The 19227-nt window shown below is 37.6% G+C and overlaps 1 protein-coding gene across 6 annotated transcripts in view; it reads left to right on the top strand.

Annotated features, from left to right (window-relative positions):
- Positions 1–1799: 1799 nt before the first annotated feature.
- LOC145691113 (uncharacterized) overlaps positions 1800–19227 on the top strand; it is a 96026-nt gene continuing 78598 nt past the window's right edge. For 4 of the 6 annotated variants that reach the window (XM_081766819.1, XM_081766823.1, XM_081766824.1 and 1 more), the window contains exons 1-2: positions 1800–1945; positions 8869–9308. In XM_081766819.1, the coding sequence (XP_081622945.1) occupies positions 9039–9308 (270 nt within the window). In that variant the 5' untranslated portion in view covers positions 1800–1945; positions 8869–9038. Of the gene's footprint in view, positions 1946–2081; positions 2178–2332; positions 2354–8868; positions 9309–19227 lie in introns of those variants that run through there. The other 2 variants (XM_081766820.1, XM_081766821.1) reach the window with 2 other exon arrangements.

Below are 19227 nucleotides of genomic sequence, written 5' to 3' on the forward strand. Positions count from 1 at the left end.
AACTTAGCTTAAGCATTGATTACATTACGTTTATATAATTATTGTTTGTACTAAAATTTTTACTTCATTGAAGGTCACTATAAATAGAAGAGAAGTTTGCGTGTAAGATATCAGCGAGCAAGCGCTTGTTAAAAGTTCATCTGACTCTCGCTGGCCACGTCTGCGACCAAGATGACGTCATGCGCCAGAGCGACAAGAATGTAGCACTGCATTGCATCCACCTTGTAATCTTTCCACCATGATCCGGGGTTTTTGGGGTATTTTTTATACTTTCAGTCAAGCAGCTACTGCATCGTCACTATTTATTCTAGGATCATGGTTCATACCTCATTCTCTTCAGAATGGAGCTGGCTTTCAAATGGTACCTCTTGCATGCTCATACCATATACCAGGAGAGGGAAAAATGATGTCAAAGGGAAAATTTCGGAGGGATTTTTTCACACTTTGGGCCCCTCTGGAACGGCCCTGTGTGAACGTAGAGATCTAAAAAAAATCTGATAAATAGTACTTGGTATACTGAATGTGTGTGCTAAATTTCAAGTTTGTATCTTGAATACTAAGGGCGAGAGAAATTTTATCAAGAATTCCCACAATGCCCCAAATTACCGCAAAACACCATGATCTCAGGTAAAAAATTTCCTGAGACATCTCTATTTACCCTAGGACTATAATCCGCCAATCATTCTATTCAGAATAGAACTGCCTTTCAGGCGGTACCATTCACATGTCTCCATCATGTATCTAAGGCGAGAAATTCCCGAAAAAAGGGATTTTTTGGGTCTAAATATCCCTTTTTTCAACTTTTAGTCCCTCTGGACCTCCCTGTTTTAACACAGAGATCTGAAAAAATCTTATAAATACTACTAGGTAGGCTGAATGTTTATGCACAATCTCAATCTTCTACGTGCAAAAGTAAGCCCGCCAAAAAATATATACCGACAGTGTACCATAATCCCGTATACAGAAGGATACTTTTTAAAAATTCCCTGAGACATCCCTAATTACCCTAGGGTCATGTTTCGCCCATCATTCTCGTCAGAAGAAAACTGCCTTTCCGAAGTTATGACTCACGTGTCTCCATCATGTATCTAAGGTGGGAAAATCCCGAAGAAAGGGATTTTTTGAGTAAAAATACCCCTTTTTTAAACTTTTTGCCCTTCTGGATCCCCCCTGTTTTAACGCAGAAATCTAAAAAAAATATTTGGTAAATACTACTTGGTGGACTGAATGTTTGTGCAAAATTTCAATCTTCTACGTGCAAAAATAAGCCCGCCAAAGAATAATGAACAATAAAATAATAAAAATAATAAAAGAAAAAATACATTTTAGAATTATGACGTCATCACCTCCTATGTTTCGACGCAGGAAGGTGTGAAACCATGCGCAAAGTCTTCTACAATGTCTCTGGACTTGAAAAAAAAAAAACGGACGAAAAAGCTCAAATAGGAGAGTTATAACGCAATGTACTACGAAACACCCGTATGGTACAAATTGTACCATCGGATCCCCAAAGGATTAATAATTATTTAGGCCTATTGTATTTTTTGCGTTGGTTGATATCCCCAAATTTTACCTAGGGCTAGGACTTCATGCTGGACCAGTCTTCGAAAAATTTAAACGCAAAAGCCATAACAAGCAGTTATAAGTGCTATACCGATTACGTAAGCCTAAACTCACATTTAGTATCAGATTAACGCAAAGACGCACAGAATGAGATTCAAAGAATTGAGCCCACGTAAATGTATATGTTCACAAGTTCACTACAAGATGGCATCAATAATAATGTTATCAGATGCCAATTTTAGGCCCTTGATTATATAGGACTCAAAATGGCGGCCATACGAATGCTGGTAATGGAAACTACGCCAGACATCTGGGTCTAGGGTATGTGTGGACTATGTGAAATCATTGATCGTTTTTTCACGATTTTTTTAATGGAGAATAGGTATGTGGATTTTTTTATTTGATATTTACTTTAAAATAAGTAGCTAGATAGACTTTTATATGTGCATTTTAAATAACTAAACATTTTCTCTCAGATGAAATAAAAATTAGCGGTCTCTGAGTAGGTAATCGATGGAAAACAATGGTGTGATTTTTTCTAAATTTTTTCTGTAAAGCAAAGCTTGGTTCAGAGGGGTGTAGACGAAGGAGTTACTTCAGTCAAGCTCGGCGTGGTAGCTTATTTTCAAAACAAACAATAAAAAAATAGCTCATTTTAGCATACAGTAGTTGAACTTACTAAAATATTATGATAAATAAATATATGGAGAATGCCCTATAAGTATTAAATATAGATCAGGGGAGAGATATCAATCTCTTAAAGGATTGTTGATACGCTTTGTTCAATACGGTAGTATTGAAGCGGTAATATTTATATAAACATACTCACCCTACTGCAAAACAACTTTATTCTCCGTGTTTAGCTAATTATATCAAAATATAGAATACTAAATTAATTTGTTTATAATATGAATATAATAAATAATAGTTTATATAAATAATTTAGTAAATATTTTTGTATTATGAACTTATAGTAAAGTTTTATTTATATCTTTTTTTTTTTGTCAGATGCAGTAGCACTTTTTTCGGGATCACTTTTTATTTTTTTTTAAATCATCAGCTTCAGGATATAGGGAAGATGGAATGTAAACCTACCAATACTTTTTAAATGATTAACATTGGTTAATTTTAAGAATTTGACATTTATTTGTAGAAAGAAATGACATACCATAAAATTTCTTTAATTTTGGAAACTAATATTGGGTTATGGATTTTGTTGCATTATTATTGTAGTTAATAACAAAATGTAATGCTTGTGGCTTTAGTATTCATTACAAGATAATGATTAGTATTAATTATTATTATTATTATTATTTTTTTTTTATGAGGAAGGGTTGCGTCTGTCTCATACAAAGAATGGCAGCGATACACTTCTAAACCCCCCCCCTTTTTTTTTTTTTTTTTTTTTTTTTTTTTTTACAAATTGGTTTGGAGTGGATGATGACAATTACTGAGTATTACATTATTTTTCAGTTTGTTTTCAGAGGAACTAATATTTCTATGCATTGAAAGAAAGTTTCTCTTACAACTTCAGATGATAATGTGATAACACAAATGCCCGAGTATTCTAGGAATTTTCGGAAAATATTTTCCATTTATTCGAAAAGAAAAACTCGTGATATCCTGTCCAATGTCACTTTTTCTTTCTTTTTTAATGTATTCTCAGCAAATATGCCTAGAAGTTTCAGACCTGTCCCAATAGAACTGTCAGGGAAAACTAATATTACATAGCATTGTGGGAGGTTTTTCTTTAAAAATATCGGATAATAAGTTATTTTCTTTATAGCAATTAAGAGTAATTATTAAAGAAATACTTGCTTTGGAAAACAAATCACATCCTATCAAATTGTGCAATATTGTATTTGTAATTATGGTAGCTGTCGAATGTGTGAACGGTTACTGCTGTAATACATGTAGGTTGTGAGATACAGGGAATTTTCAGTTTAAGTTTGATACGTTACTCTTTCTTGAAATTCCTTTCTGTCTTCGAATCTATACGTATTACTATGGCGATACTTCATTTGAAAACCTGCTTTATTGTGAAGCAATGAGGTGTGATTTGTTTTTGTAACACTTTTAGTACGCACAGTAATAAATTTAATTATGTCGAAAATTTTAAAAGAAAAGGGGGAAAATGTATCATTTTGTATTAGTGTTCTTTCTGTGATATTCTCTGCTGTATTGTTTTGAAACTTTTCAATAGTCATCTGTTTCATTAGGGTGACGTGGGGCAATTATGACAGGAAAACGTAAATCACAATTTAACTGCTTATATCCCAGATTGTCGTGTGTTACAATTTTGACAAATACCATAATTATTTTATGCTCTGTATTATTTGCATCAATTAAGATAAGAAATTCAAACCTTTGCAAGAGAATTGGTTTTTGAATTTCCAACAGCCAGAACTGCGCCAACCCTGAGAGAATTACGCCAACGCCTCTTAGTTTCTGTTGTGTTTACATTGCATTGTCTTTTAGGCCGTCATGTCACAGACTTGTATGTAAATGTTTTCTGTCTATTTATCAGGAAGTTATGAATAAAAGCGCCAGACAGTACAAGTAACATAATTTTTATTATACAAAAACAGGATGGCATTTAGTATCTTCCCAAATCTATCGATGGCTCCGAAGCCGGTACTGTGACTTATTGTGAGCCATTGTAAACGATCTCGTTTATGCGAAATCCTACCATCGCTGACGTGCCTGCTCCCTGTGAACGCACCCCGTCACTAACGCTCGAGCCACGCAGCTGTTCTGCTGCCCTTACTCAGTTAGATAGCATTTGTGTTTTTTAATAGTCATCTAGCGCAAGTTGGTTCGTGTTTTGTAGTTTTCATGCCATATGTTCACAATGTATTTGTACTCATGACTGCATCAGAGTTATAAATAACGAACCGTAATCACTGCCAAGTAATTTGGGAGAGAAACTAAATATCCCCCCCCCCCGGAAAAAAAGGATGAGAAGAATTTTAATATGAAATTTCACAACCCTCAGGCTTCAATTTATTTAGGACATTTACAGTCCTTTCCTATTTGGAAAAGTAAATAACCTATATTCTCAGCTAATGCACTAATGCACAACGTAACTACAAGCTTTCAGTCACAATCTGAATCTGGATATATATATATATTGGGAAGAATTCATCTTTATACCTACAAGCCCATATGCGCATTTTTCGTGCGACTTTACTGTTTTCTGCTGGAAATAGTTCATGTCTATAGAGTGGGAAAGGAAAAAAAAATTCACCACTACATCAACATCGAAAAAGTTCTTTAGCTGTACTGTATATTCAGTGCTCACTCAGTTGCGATCACCCTTACATACAAGGAAGTGTAATTAGCAGCCGAGTTGATTACATGACCACCCCAACTGGTAGTATTGCAGAGAAAGAACACTCGAGGTAATATATTGGCAGACGGCACATTGTTCTAATGGTAGTTGGGATGGATTTATCTGCATTCCAATAGAGTATGATTGTGGGTACCTCGGCAATAGGTGCGTCAGTAATCTAGACAGCAATACTTGTAGGCTGCGCCTGTTCCTGTATAGTGAAGGTATACAAGGGAAGAAGAAAATGGGGTAACGGGCTGCAAGAGGTGGAAGTGCAGGGGCGTACGGATGTTCAAAACATTGGGCGAGCTTAGCGTTAAACAGCTCGTGACAGCCAAATGAGTCATTGTGTCCGGGAATTACTTGAATAATACAACGGTGGATGCACAACGCCCATATCCCATGCAGTTATACAGCGTACATTGGCACGCATGAAGTTGCCACCCACTCGTTAGGACTCGTGACTGTTGACCTCGTCGCGCTTGGGCACAGGAACATGCTAATTAAACCGTAGATAATTGGAGAAGGTTGTGTTCGTTCGGTATATCACGGTTTGTGTAAGCGTGATTTACTCTTGGACAGGCGTATGCTTGTGTAGCGACAACAGCACGAAGCTGTGGACCCCTCGTGCATGGTGCGTACTATACATCACCCTGTGTGTCAATAATAAACCCTTTCCAATTGTAAATAAAATATTTCTGTGAAAATTTCCTAGAAATACTCGGATTTTTATAAAATATTTTGTTCGAGATTATAGACTTACTCGTATAGTTTGGGATTCAAATATGTGAAAGGGAGGGTCGGCCACATCTACAATCCACAGTTTCACTAGTAAAAATGATGGATAAACCTGGAGAAAATGCAATCTACATCATATTAATACGTGAGACCACCCTTAGCATGCAAAATCAACTGTAATTCGGTGCCAAGTGGAATTGAGGCATGTAAGTCATCAATATTTTTTTTAAAGGAAAAAAGAAGACATACTTGTTGCTCCGGAGCCCGAGGTCCAGAACCAACCACAGGCGTTTAATAATGTTGTGGTGTGGGGATTGGGATGGGCAGGGGAGGTGTTGTGCTTCATTCTGATAATGAAAGCTTGCCTCAGCGTATCATCATTTTAGAAGTTTGCGTCATTTGCCGAAAACAACATGTGCACTATAGGATAAATGTTTTCATTTAATCACTGTGAGCGTAACCACAGGACCCAGGGGATGCCAAGTAATTACGGCCCACATTGTTACAGAGCAACTGTCATGTACACTGTAGGAAGAAGATATTTCCAGGCATAAACTTTATTGGTTTCCTTTCATTTGCGACTCTCCTTGCATGTTTTCAGTACCATTTTATTCGCGTTGAAAACTGTGATCAGTAGTTTGCAAACACACCTGATCATGGATGCTTAATTTATGCAACTTGCGTCAGGATGTGTTCATAATAATTGGACAGTTTCACTTCTAGTTACTGATTGAGTCCTCAGAGTCCTTTTGCTGGATTTATTCTACGGTCCTCAACAATTCTAAGTAATCCTTGTCATTGGCGCTACGTTTTCCGTGGGCCACCATCACCTCGGACACTATTCCTCGCTACGCATTGGCCACCATAGGTAACAGAGTCCGTTCTAAAAGTATCCGAATTGTTCGCAGCGCGGCTCGAGAATCGGTCGCGGATGCAGGAAAGTGGCGCCGGGGGGCAGTGGGGACCTTAACCTTCAAACAAAAATGAAATGAAATCTTTAGTTTTACGTCCCATGGTTATGCCGGTGAGGCTAAAGGATACGGTGATTATGAGAAATAAATGAAACGGTGGAATGAAGAAAATGGGAGGAAACGGAAGAACCCCGAGAAAACCCACGGTGTTTGTCCACCACAAAGTCCACACGGCGCGAGCTGGGATCGAACCAGGATCCCCAAGCACCGGAGGCGAACGCTCTACCGCTGAACCACCGCGCCCCCAACCTTCAAAACAAGGCCTTGCGCAGCTGTCTGTGAGTAGGAGTTGAGGTACTATCATTCGTGTTGTGTACATCGAAACAACGTCGCGTCTAAAATTTGTATTTGATGGATTTGGTGACAATGGAGCGCACTTTGAAACAGTACTACGCTGTAAAATTTTGTGTTAAAAAAAAATTACAGAGACTTTAACGTTGCTGCGGGAGGCTTACGGCGACGAAGTAATGTCCCGGACGCAAAGTTTCACTTGGCTCACGGCGTTCAAGGAAGGGCAGAAGGTGTTCGAGGACAAACAATGCTCACAGAGGTCGTCCAGGTCAAAAAAGGAGAAATATGTGGCCCTTGTGATAGCTCTTTAGAGTAAGACAGACATTTAAGTCTCGAGGTGATTGCAGAGGAGGTGGGACTGCCGAAAACGCAAGATTTTTGAAATTTTTATCGAAAACGTGAGCATTCGAAACATCTATGCAAAAATGGTTCCGAAGCTTTTGACGAACAAATACACTGTCGTGTGCGAAATTGTGGAACGTGTGAGTGTGTATGGTGAGGAAACTTTTCTCGGCTGAGTGGTAACTGGGGATGAAACCTGGCTATTCGAGTACGACCACGAAAGCAAAAGAGGCACACGCCCGCGACTCTCGTCAGAAGAAGGCCCGGATATCCACATCAAAGATGAAGACAATGCTAATTGTCTTTTTAGACGCGAAGCTGTCGTGCACAAAGAGTTTCTACCTGGTTGAACACCGTGAATGGAGCTTACTACAGAACAGTGCTTGAGGGTCTCCGATAGAGAGTCCAGCTCGTACGTTCTAACAGGTGATTGTTTCACCATGACAACGCGCTGGCTTGAACAGCACTGTTGGTAGATGACTTTGTGGCCAAGGTAGGCGTGACAACGCTGCCTCATCCCCCTTACTGCCAAATTTGGCACCGGTCGACTTGTTTTCGAAGGTAAAAGGGGTGCACATGGGGGAGCTTTTTGCATTAATTCAAGAGGTTCATGTCGCCGCGACCGCAGCATTAAAGATGGTGTCAGTCGAGAACTTCCAGGACTGCTACGAATAGTGGAAAAGTAGCTGTATTCACTGTATTGAGGCTCAAGGTGCCTATATTGAAGAATATTGAGAGCAGTTGTAATTGTCATCAATAAATACCTGGTCTTCGCACGAGGAGAATACATTTCATTTTGGACATAAAGGGATGAACTTGAATTTAAAGGGCATCGGAAATGCTACTGTTCATCTCAGCAACTCCGAAAACTATGGATTCGATACTAATATCAGTCATTATCGATCATTTTTATATATCTCCTCCTCTTCTCTCCCCAAGTTGCAGGGCTAAATTTGGATTTAAACGGCATCGGAAGTGTCACTGTTTATCTCAGCGACCCCAAAAACTGTAAATTCGACGCTAATATCGGTCATTTTGGATCGTTTATATATATCGTCCCCTCCGCTAAGTTTCACCGTCAAAGTAAAATGATAAAAACCATCTCAGGCCCGAACCCCATCTATGTTGAAAATTTGATGGAGTTCGGTCGGGTGGTTTAAAAGCTATGAAGTCACAAACATAGTCACTTTCATTCTTTTATATATATACCGAGGTAGATAAGGATTTATATATTAGATATATCGTTAGACGGTAATAATTTGTAGACTTGATTGAAGGATTGGTTTTGTTCACCGATTGTTGTAGTTTTTATTTTTGTAGCTGTATGATTCATTATTACTCGAGTGCTTTTATTTTTATGAACATGTTCCTGATCCATGTAATTTGTTCCACGTTATTCCTTGTATTCTTTCCACGTTTCGTTGTGTACATTTTCTCCATGTCTTTGATCCATATATCAATACATTACTAAAATACATTAATTGAAAATTTTCAGCTCTGTTACTTTTTTGTTCCTTCTAAATGTTTGTTGGTAACCGAAGTACAGTTCAACAATTTCAACATTATTAGGAACTGAAAAGAAAACCAGTGTTGGCTGTGTCCGAGTAATTTAAGTTCTTCTTTGTCTTGCAGGTGTGACTGTGTGTATTGGGAGATGAAACCGGTGACAATGTAAATATATTTTAAAAGGAAACCTTGTAAACATTTAAAGACGTTATGCAAATTTCGTTACCGCCAGTGCTGCGTTGATTTTATCTGTTTGTTTTGTTGGATGTGAGGTACAGCTATAAACACTCGCCTAAATGTTGAGCATGGATCGAGGGCCGTTGGACATCGCTCAGAACTTGGCAGAGAGGCCTCAGCCTCCCCCGCCCCCTCCCCCCGAGCAGCGGGTGGATGAGAATGGCAGCGTCGTCAATCTGAAAACTGGATCTGATGAGTGTCGAGGCGACGTTGAGCGGGAGCGCTTTGAGGACGCCCGAGCGAAGACCAGCTCACCGCCAGACATGAGCGAGTACGAGTTCACAGCGAAAGAGGTGGCGGCTGAAATGCTCATGAACCACGCTCATGAGGTGAGTACGCTTCAACGGACTTTTTTTTTTTAACCTCTTTTCGTCTAAGGTATTAGTAGCGTTCCATATACGTAACTTTTTTTTTCTTGTTGTTTCTGTTAGATCTTCTGAATAATGTAGTTGGTTTGTCTAATGCAATAGCTAAGCTGTAAATGTATACACGTGCGTTGGGTAACTATCAGTTTCTCACGGTTCATATTTTCATTTGTAAGAGACCGTTAGTTTTCACAGGTGATCAATAAGAAATATGTATGTGAGATATTGATAACGCATAATACAATATTAAAATGTAATGGTGCTGACTTGTTGAGTCCAGCGTATGCGTCTTTACATAACTGCGTACGGTTCTATACAACAATTGACTTATATTTATACAGCAGGTTTTCTTTTGATATTTGTTAAATTTTTCAGTATTTTGACCCTCAGGGTGTCATGATCAAAAATAATTAGTTTCTCTTTGCATGAAACTCAGTTTTTCCATCCTGTCCTGTAATAGTAATAATAATAATAATAATAATAATAATAATAATAATAATAATAATAATAATAATAATAATTTTTATTGGAATCAGGAAATTACAGACACACAGCCAATTACAATTCCGAAGAAATTGTATAAAAATAACAATGCAAACAAAAAACAAGCATATAGTAGTATTAAAATAAAAGCATTCAATAAAGTAACATAATAACATAAAAGCATTCGATAAAGTAACATAATAACATACTTTAAGTAAATCATTACTGAAATATATAATCAAATTACAAAAATACAGCTACGCACGGACAGAAGTAAAATGAGATAAGTAGGAATCGATATAAACGAAAACATGCAAATAAATAAATAAATTGTCATTTAACAAACATTTGTATATTTTGGCGTCACTAAAAATAGGATTATATTTCAAAATTTTAAAAATTATTATTGATCTGTTAGGGATACCGAGATTTACAGCCTCAATTAATGTCTCAATTGATAGTGTCTAATGAAGACAAAGTGTTAGTTGGCGAAACTGTAACACGTATGTACGAGGGCTATCCAGAAAGTAGATTACGTTTTGGAATAAAAAATCAACAAAGTATAGGAAACAAATTTTATTATATACAGATGAAAGCCACACACAAATACTACTTTTCGACATAGTCACCATTCAAATTAAGGCATTTATCGTAGCGATGTACGAGCTTGGAAATTCCTTCGTCGAAAAATTCGGCCGCCTGCGACTTCAACCACTTCGTTACCTCTTCTTGCAGCTGTTCGTCGTCATCAAAACGCTGCATAGCCAGCCACTTCTTCATTGCTGGGAATAGGTTGAAGTCGCTCGGTGCCAGGTCGGGACTGTACGGCGGATGAGGAAACAACTCCCACTGAAAAGATTCAAGAACTTCACGCGTGACATTTGCCGTGTGGGGCCGGGCGTTGTCGTGAATCAACAAGATCTTAGAGCTCAACATTCCTCTGCGCTTGTTTTGAATTGCTCTTCTGAGGTTTTGCAGAGTTTGGCAATACCTTTGAGCGTTTATTGTAGTGCCTCTTTCCAGGAAGTCCACCAAAATCACACCTTTTCTGTCCCAAAAAACAGTCGCCATCATCTTCCTTGCCGACATTGTTTGCATGCATTTCTTGGGTTTTTGGGGAGAACCTGTGTGCCCCCACTGCATTGATTGCAATTTCGTTTCACAGTTCACGTGTTTCACCCATGTTTCGTCACCAGTAACGATGCGATCGAGTAAAGAGTCACCATCCTTATTGTAGGCGTCCAAAAAGTGCAACGCTGCAGCCATTCGCTGATTTTTGTGGTCCTCTGTCAAGATTTTTGGAATCCATCTTGCACAAAACTTGTGGTAACCAAGCTTTTCGCTGATGATTTCGTGCAACAAACTTCGCGAAATTTGTGGAAAACTCAAAGAAAGTTCCGTTATTGTGAACTTTCGATTTTCACGGACTTTAACATCGACTTTTTCGACAAGTTCGGCAGTCACTTTGCTGGGTCTCCCACTTCGATCTTCGTTGTGAACATTGGTTCGGCCATTTTTAAATCTTATGACCCACTGTCGCACTCCACCTTCAGTGATAATGTTGTCCCCATACACTTCACACAGCTGCCGATAGATTTCTATCGGTTTACAGTTTTTTGCTGTCAGAAACCTTATTACTGCACGCACCTCGCAGTTCGCGGGATTTTCAATTAACGCAGACATTTCAAACCGTCACAGTATCTTAACGGAGCACAGCACGAACCTCTCACTAGCACGGCTAGATGCCGACTGAGCTGCGCAACGCTCTGACCCCAAGATGGCCGCGCTAGCCCCGCCCCTAGCGGACACAGACGACAACGTAATCTACTTTCTGGATAGCCCTCGTAGTTTTTTTATGTGAATATATTGTTTTGCTCAGCATAGTTTTGTTTGTGTTTAAGTATATACAAAACAAAGCTTCTACTTATGGAAAATGTTACTCAATTAATGGTAGTTTACTGATTAAGACATTATGAAGTAATTTAATATTAAATAAAGCTCTTCGTTCAGTTAGTTAAGGAAACCAAGTAGGTGCGTAATTTCATCATAGGAATTCTCTGATAAAAATTGTAATTTCCATTGTAACTATGGAAGAAACAAGTTCTGAACTACTTCAATGTCTTTTGAAAGTACTGGGCATCTTTATTCCAAGTACTAGTACAGTATTCCAAGGTGACTTTTTATGTTTGCGTAATATAATTAAACAGGCATTTAAAGAGGAGAAATCTTTAGAATTCCTTAGCTCCTTCTAGCTTTAGAGGCCATTCATTCAAAGTGTTTCTTAATAATAATAATAATAATAAGTCCTAGGTATTACAAGAAAAACTTATTTCACTCGTAACGTTTTGAAACTTTTTTCTTTGTATCCGTCCATTGAAACATTAAAAAGAACAAGGCAGTTTTTAGTACCTATTTTTGTTGGAAATAATTTAGTTTCTGCTGGAATACTTGAGGCACATTTTCCTTTACAGGACACAATGTAAATATAGTAAGTTTTCAGGATTTACAAACAAGTGTTCGTGACCATATCCCTTGTAAGGGTTGAAATACTGAAAATATTTAACAGTTAAACAAATACAGGAGTAGAAAGGTACGTTGTACTGTATCAAGATGTACCTTATAGCGTTTATTAGTAATTATATCCATACGATCCTCTGACCTTTCTTTTGGGCTTCCTGATTAGAATTCTGGTATTTTCTGTGTATATAATGTATCAACTTGAAGTCTTGCGACAGGGACAAACTTCAACATTCATTCAGGATTACGATCAGTACCTAGGTGGTATATTTTTATTTTTTATTTTTATTTATTTATTTATTTATTTTTAAATTTTTGTCGTCATCAGCCACAGCGATGAAATGTTTTTACAGTGTAGTAATACGCATTTCCTGCCATTCTTGTGAGGCGTACTGAGTAGCACAGGCGAACTCAACAGATCTGAAGGCGCAGAAATTACATGTAAGGTGTTCAAGCAGTAATAGGAAACAGCTCTGTGGAAGCTGTTCCTCTTTCTCTCAGAAAATACAGTTTCAAAATAAAGGGACGGATTATTTCGTCCGTTTAGAGTGCATTTTCAGGAAACAAGCGGTTATCGAGTTCGCCCTTACTACCCAGAACGCCTCATATATTTCCTTTTTATTTCGTCGTGAATTATTATGTACATATACAAAGTTAAACTTATTTTTTTAAATACAAAAGTCAGTTTGTTAACGTGAATGGTGCGTAGTGATATTTGAGAGCACTGTCAACATTAACGAGCATGTTATTACTTTGGGACCAGCTTTGGGATAAGCATTTCCCTCAGCCAGTCACAGACCCCCATTCCTAGATCTGCCCTTAAGTAGTCACATGCCCATACCTTCGGTCTCTTTATTAGAATCCCTGAAGATGAATACAATGTCTGCATTCGAAACACCGGATGTCAACACATTCACCTGGCTGATAACCAGAGAAGATCTACTAAAATACTGTGGGATTATTTTTCGAACTGTTTCTACATAGGTACGTAATTTTTCCTTATGTATGAGAAGGATATCACCACTTAAAATTCAAAATTATTATATTTGTATACTTGTCTGCCCCTGGAAATAAAATAGCTATTAAACGCTATGCGTTGAATATAAGACGGCTGCCGTCTTTGCTCATTCTAGGGGTGATGAAAATATTATATTCTGCACCACAAGAGAAATATCAAATATGCAATTGGAAGCAGTTCGAAACCTAATTTCACAGTAATAGCAAGTTTATCAATATTGACAGCTAGTAAATTCCACGAAAATTCGCAGTTTTTTCAGTCACAACGCACAGTTCAGGTACAAATTTTCACTTTTAATAGAAAATAGTGCGTGCCTTCATGTTTTCCTTCTTTGTTAAATTAAATTGATTGATTTTAACAGATCAACATCGTTTGATTTTAACAGATACCACCTGACACATTTTTATTAAGATTAACTAAGACATTCCTAAGTGTGTCTGAGAATCATAGATTTTTTATATTCCTAGTATAATTCCTGTTGCCTTCGACGGCTTGTTAGTAATGAAGAGCTTTGCCTTCATAAATACTTTTATATTGTATTCAAGTTAGGCATTTTTCCACACAGAACATATTGTATAACACGTATGTTAAAAGTACATTGCAGATTGTGTTTATCGGTATATTGTAAGTTAATGTGTGTAATGATCACTAAAGTTTAATAACTTACCGCTTTGTGCAAAAAGACTAACAAGAGAAAGCAGACTTTGGTAAATGAATTTCGGGGCCATCTTTCGCGAGGTAGTAGTGGACATTTAAAGTGTTAATATTACAAGCTGGGAGAGCGTGATAGCCAGAAATAGCCTAGAAAAATGTCCTAAAGTTTCCGACTCGCCACATATATGATACGACACGTACGGCGTGGCAAAGTGAGGAACATCTAAGACTCTCGTGCAAAGGGTCCCGGGTTCGATTCCCGCTTGAGTCAACTATTTTTTTTTTTTGTCACCAATAAAGTAGCCATTTATAACTACAAGTAAAAAATATATATATATATTAATTCGCCACGTGCTTATAATGCAGAAAACAATAGAAATGTTCAAATCAGTTGTAAAACCTTTCAGTGTTCTATGTTAATTAGCAACAAAATGTAACCTTTTCCGTAAATATATTAATATCACGAGTTACATTATGGTTACCACAGTCGTTGTGTAAAAAAATGTTCTTGACGCTTCGTGTCTATATCTGTGGACAGTGTGTGAATTACAAGGGGGAATGAGGGGGAAATCCCCTTTCTTAATACTGGATATATGCTATAACCAAAAGGAATTTCCTCCTCATCCCCCTTGTAATACGCACACTCCACAGATATAGACACGAAGCGTCAAGAACATTTTTTACACAACGGCTGTGGTAGCCATAATATAACTCGTGATATCAATATTACGGTAAAGGTTACATTTTGTTGCTAATTAACATAGAACACTGAAAGGTTTTACAACTGATTTGAACATTTCTATTATTTTCTGCATTATAAGCACATGGCGAATTAATACTTTTTTACTTGTAGTTAGAAATGGCTACTTTATTGCTTAAAATAACTGACTCGAGCGGGAATCAAATCCGAGACCCTTTGCACCAGAGTCATAGGTGCTCCTCACTCTGCCACGCCGTCACTTGATAACTTTACGCGTCGTATCATATATGTGACGAGTCGGAAACTTTAGGACGCTTTTTCTAGGCTATTTGTGAGTATTGCGCTCTCCCAGTTTGTAATATTAACAGTTTAAATGTGCACTACTGCCTCGCGAAACATGACCCCGAAGTTCAATTACCAAAGTTTGGTTTCTCCTTGTAAGTTGAATAAAATGTAAAAGTATTTGCAAAGCTGAAGCTCTTTACTACTGGGAAGCTGTCGAAGGCAACAAGATTTTGGTTACCGAAATTTACTAAGAAAACAAAAATCTTTCTAGGATTCCCAGGGCACATTATAAGAGAATATTGGTTAACACGTAACATCTGCTTGAACCAAATAATGTGCGAGTATTTATAAATTGAATTATGGCACGATAGTATTTATGAAAAGAAATATAATGAAGAAGCTCTTGAATAAGAGAGAAAAAGTTGAAGTGCTTATTTAGTTGTGATAATAATCTGTAGGGAAATGGATAATACGGAGAGATACACTTACTAATATCAAGTAGTATTAAAAAAATTGTGAGCTTTTGTGCATGAGATGGCGTTGGTCTTCCAAATCTCAGAATATATAAGTCGCAGCTCGTCAGGCTTAACGTTATTCGATGCTGATAGTTAAACCTAGCAGATGTGCAGAAAATGTGGACTGAAAATGAAATCCGTGCTAAATGCCAAAAATGCAAAAGTTAGGTTTAATGTCAAAATGTGGTCTATGTGCCTAACACTGCCCAGTTAAAATCGGGCTATCTGATATTCACTGTGGAAGTAGTTCAAATAACCGTCAGAAGAATGGGCGTGGGCATATGTGCCACCAGTTCTGAAGTAAAATTTAAGCTTTTTTCTCACCATTTTCATTTTGGCACTTAGCACGGATTTTATATTCAGTCTACAAATGTTAAATTCTTAGAATCAAACGTGAGGTGTTGAGCGGTGAAGATGAGTGAACTTCCTGCAAAACTGCGCGACATTTTACAATATTATTTCGATAAAGGTGCAGATGCTGCGCAGGTCCGTTAAGATTTTTATGCTATTTATGGCCAAGACACGTTACCAAAAGCTACAACCAAAAGATGGTTTAGTCGTATTCGTTCTGTAAACTTCGATACCCAAGATGCTCCTCGCAGTTCGGGACTAATCACAGCAGACGTGGATGATATTCTGGCAAAAGTCGACCAAGGTTGATTGCCAATGTCTTAAACCTCCACCATCAAACAATCTTAAACCAGTTCAAGGCTACAAGAAGCAGCTCATACCACCATTTGAATGCCACATTCTCGTGACTCAAAAACATCTACTCGATCGAACTTCTGTCCGAATCTCTACTAAAATTTAATGAACTCGAGCCATTTCTGAAGAGTTTGACCATGAGTGATGGAAAGTGGGTAACTTTCAGCAACAATGAGCGAAAGAGATGATCGAAACGAGGGAAAACTCCACAAAGCCCACATTGACGCCCAGGAAGATTATGATGTACGTTTTTGATTGAAAGGGCATTGTACATCACAAGCTACTGCTGCCTGGCAGAATGACAGACTTGGACCTGTACTGTCGACCATTAGCACAAGTGCACCAAGCAGTTCAAAAGAAATGGCCAGAACAAGTCAACGGAAAGCGTATTTACGCTGACATACTAGACTGCATACGTCAGAAATTGAGAGAACTTGACTAGAAGGTTCTATTGCATCCACCCCGGGCCTGGCTCCGTGAGACTATCTTTAGTTTTGATGTCTACAGAACTCCCTGAATGGTGTTAAGTTAATCTAAAAAAAAAAAGAACTCTGAAAAGCACGTGTCACAATTTTTTGACGAAACCACAGAAGTTCTGCAGTGACCGGATTATTATGTTGGCGAAAAAAATGGCAGAAGGTCTTCGAAAAAAAATGGCACATATCTGGTTTGATAATCTTATTTTCAAATAACAATAAACATCCCAATTTTGACCTCCAGAGGCTCAGTACCTTTTAGACAACCTCATATATAGCACTTGGAGACTTCCATGACATAATTTACAAGAAAAGGGGTAAACGTTAATACTTTAGTGTTTTTAACTACTTTGTAGAAATCAGGCTACTTGAAGGTAAAAGAAAATCCAAAATAAAGAAATAACGAATTAAAAGAATATTGAGCTAGCAGGATTATTATTATTTACTGTTGTCGAGCAAGTGTTCTAAAAGTTGAAGCATTACCCTTACATTGTCACCAAGTACTAAAGATTGCACAATATTTTTAGTCATAAGACGAAAACAGAAAAGTTTGCTGTAAAAGTATCTGGGAAGAAAGAAAAAAATGTAAATCATTGGATGTCGCATGTACAAGTGTTACTATACCCTGGCCGGCGAATGATGATTTCTGACAGCTCAGCTCGCGAGGACGACTGAGGATTGCGGTATTGCCATGTGCTTCTTGCGCAAGCGGAGAATCGTCTGCTTCCTCGTTGAGGGTGGGAAGGAGTTAGTGAAAGTTTGCCAATGTGCGGTGGTTACCATGGAGACGGGACAGCTTCTGAGCCTTAGGTTGGTTGACCTGCTGTCTTCTGCTCGCCCGCCGTGACCTTGTGCAAAGCTGTCACAAATCATCATTCACCGGCCAGGGTAGAGTACACTAGAGTACTACTACCGGTATACTAGAATAGTCAAGTTTGTGTAGAAGTCTTTAGAAACAATGTTTATCTTGTCTCCAGCGTCGAGATCTTTCGTAGCTATACGGTTAGCGTATGTCTTTGGCATGGGAGACCCAGGTTCGATTCCTATCGTGAACTCATGTTCGGATTTCGAGTTAAGCTGTAGGCTCACGTCTTATATAGCCTCGCTACTCAAAGGAACGCTAAACTCTAATCCATCCTTCTTTCTTCAGCGCGTATTTTTATCACTCATTCTCGCAGTAGTTTTTATTTATTTATTTATTTGTTTTTTTTTCCCCCTTAAGTTTCTCTCCAGTTCTCCGGTTAAGTACGATGTCCCACTCATGTTTATCTGAAACTTGAAAATCTTTTGCTTATACGAAAAGACTTTTAAGTAGAAGTCAAGTGTAACTTGAACACATTTTGATATTCCCTGTAGGTATCGTGACAGAAGGTACTATTGCTATCTTAAAATAGTTCTATTTCTCTCATTTTATCATTTTAATGAGGCAAGTAACACGTAATTTAACATTATAAAATTGATGAATGCTTCCAAAATATTTGACATAAACGAACTGTGGTATACTAACCAAAGCTAAATGTACGGAAATGACCAGTTTTATTTATTTATTTCTTTTATTTTTAATTGAGTTTCCCCAGTTGATAACCTATTGATGTGTACTTCCGTATGCCGTCCATGAGTTCTGTGCATTCCCCTGACTTGAAATGACTTCTAGGTTTTCATTCGTAGCAGCGTCTTTGTAGGTTTTTTTTCTTTCTCGAATTTGGATCTTGTACCTTTTCCTAAATGTTTTTAATGAGTTTACATTCAAATGATATCAGATTAACGTATATTTTGTGCCACAAGTTCTACAGTTGTACAAAGAATGTAATAAATTATTTCTCCGTAATGGTATTACCGGTGAGCCTAACCTTAAATAAGTATACTCTGTGGTCAGATTTTGATTACATCACTGGAATTTTGCGTTTCGTGAATTTAGGGAAACTGTGATATTTCTTTAAGATTGCTAGGAATTGTATGTCCAAAAAGATGTGCTCAGTTTTGCAAAGTAATTTCCCAAATTTTTCTAAGGTTGCTTCGGTTTGCAATCAATTGAAATTGGTTAATGAATTCGTAGAATTCATATTACGGTAAGTATATATCTTTAGGTAGTACCGGTATATATTTTATCAAATTATGTAGCAGACTGATTTAGCTATAGTATTCATTTGTTTATATACTCGGATAAAATAATCTGTATTTAAGGAAAACTAAGAAATCTGTACTTAACTTTTCTCAATCGAGAAGTCAATACCTTAACTGTTCTCAACCGAAAAGTCAATACCTTAACTGTTTTCAACCGAAAAATCAGTACCTTAACCGTTTTCAACCGAAAAGTCAGTACCTTAACTGTTTTCAACCGAAAAGTCAGTACCTTAACTGTTTTCAACCGAAAAGTCAGTACCTTAACTGTTTTCAACCGAAAAGTCAGTACCTTAACTGTTTTCAACCGAAAAGTCAGTACCTTAACTGTTTTCAACCGAAAAGTCAGTACCTTAACCGTTTTCAACCGAAAAGTCAGTACCTTAACTGTTTTCAACCGAAAAGTCAG

The sequence above is a fragment of the Thermobia domestica genome, chromosome 7 (assembly GCF_964235325.1).
Source record: "Thermobia domestica chromosome 7, izTheDome1.hap1.1, whole genome shotgun sequence".
NCBI lineage: Eukaryota > Metazoa > Arthropoda > Insecta > Zygentoma > Lepismatidae > Thermobia > Thermobia domestica.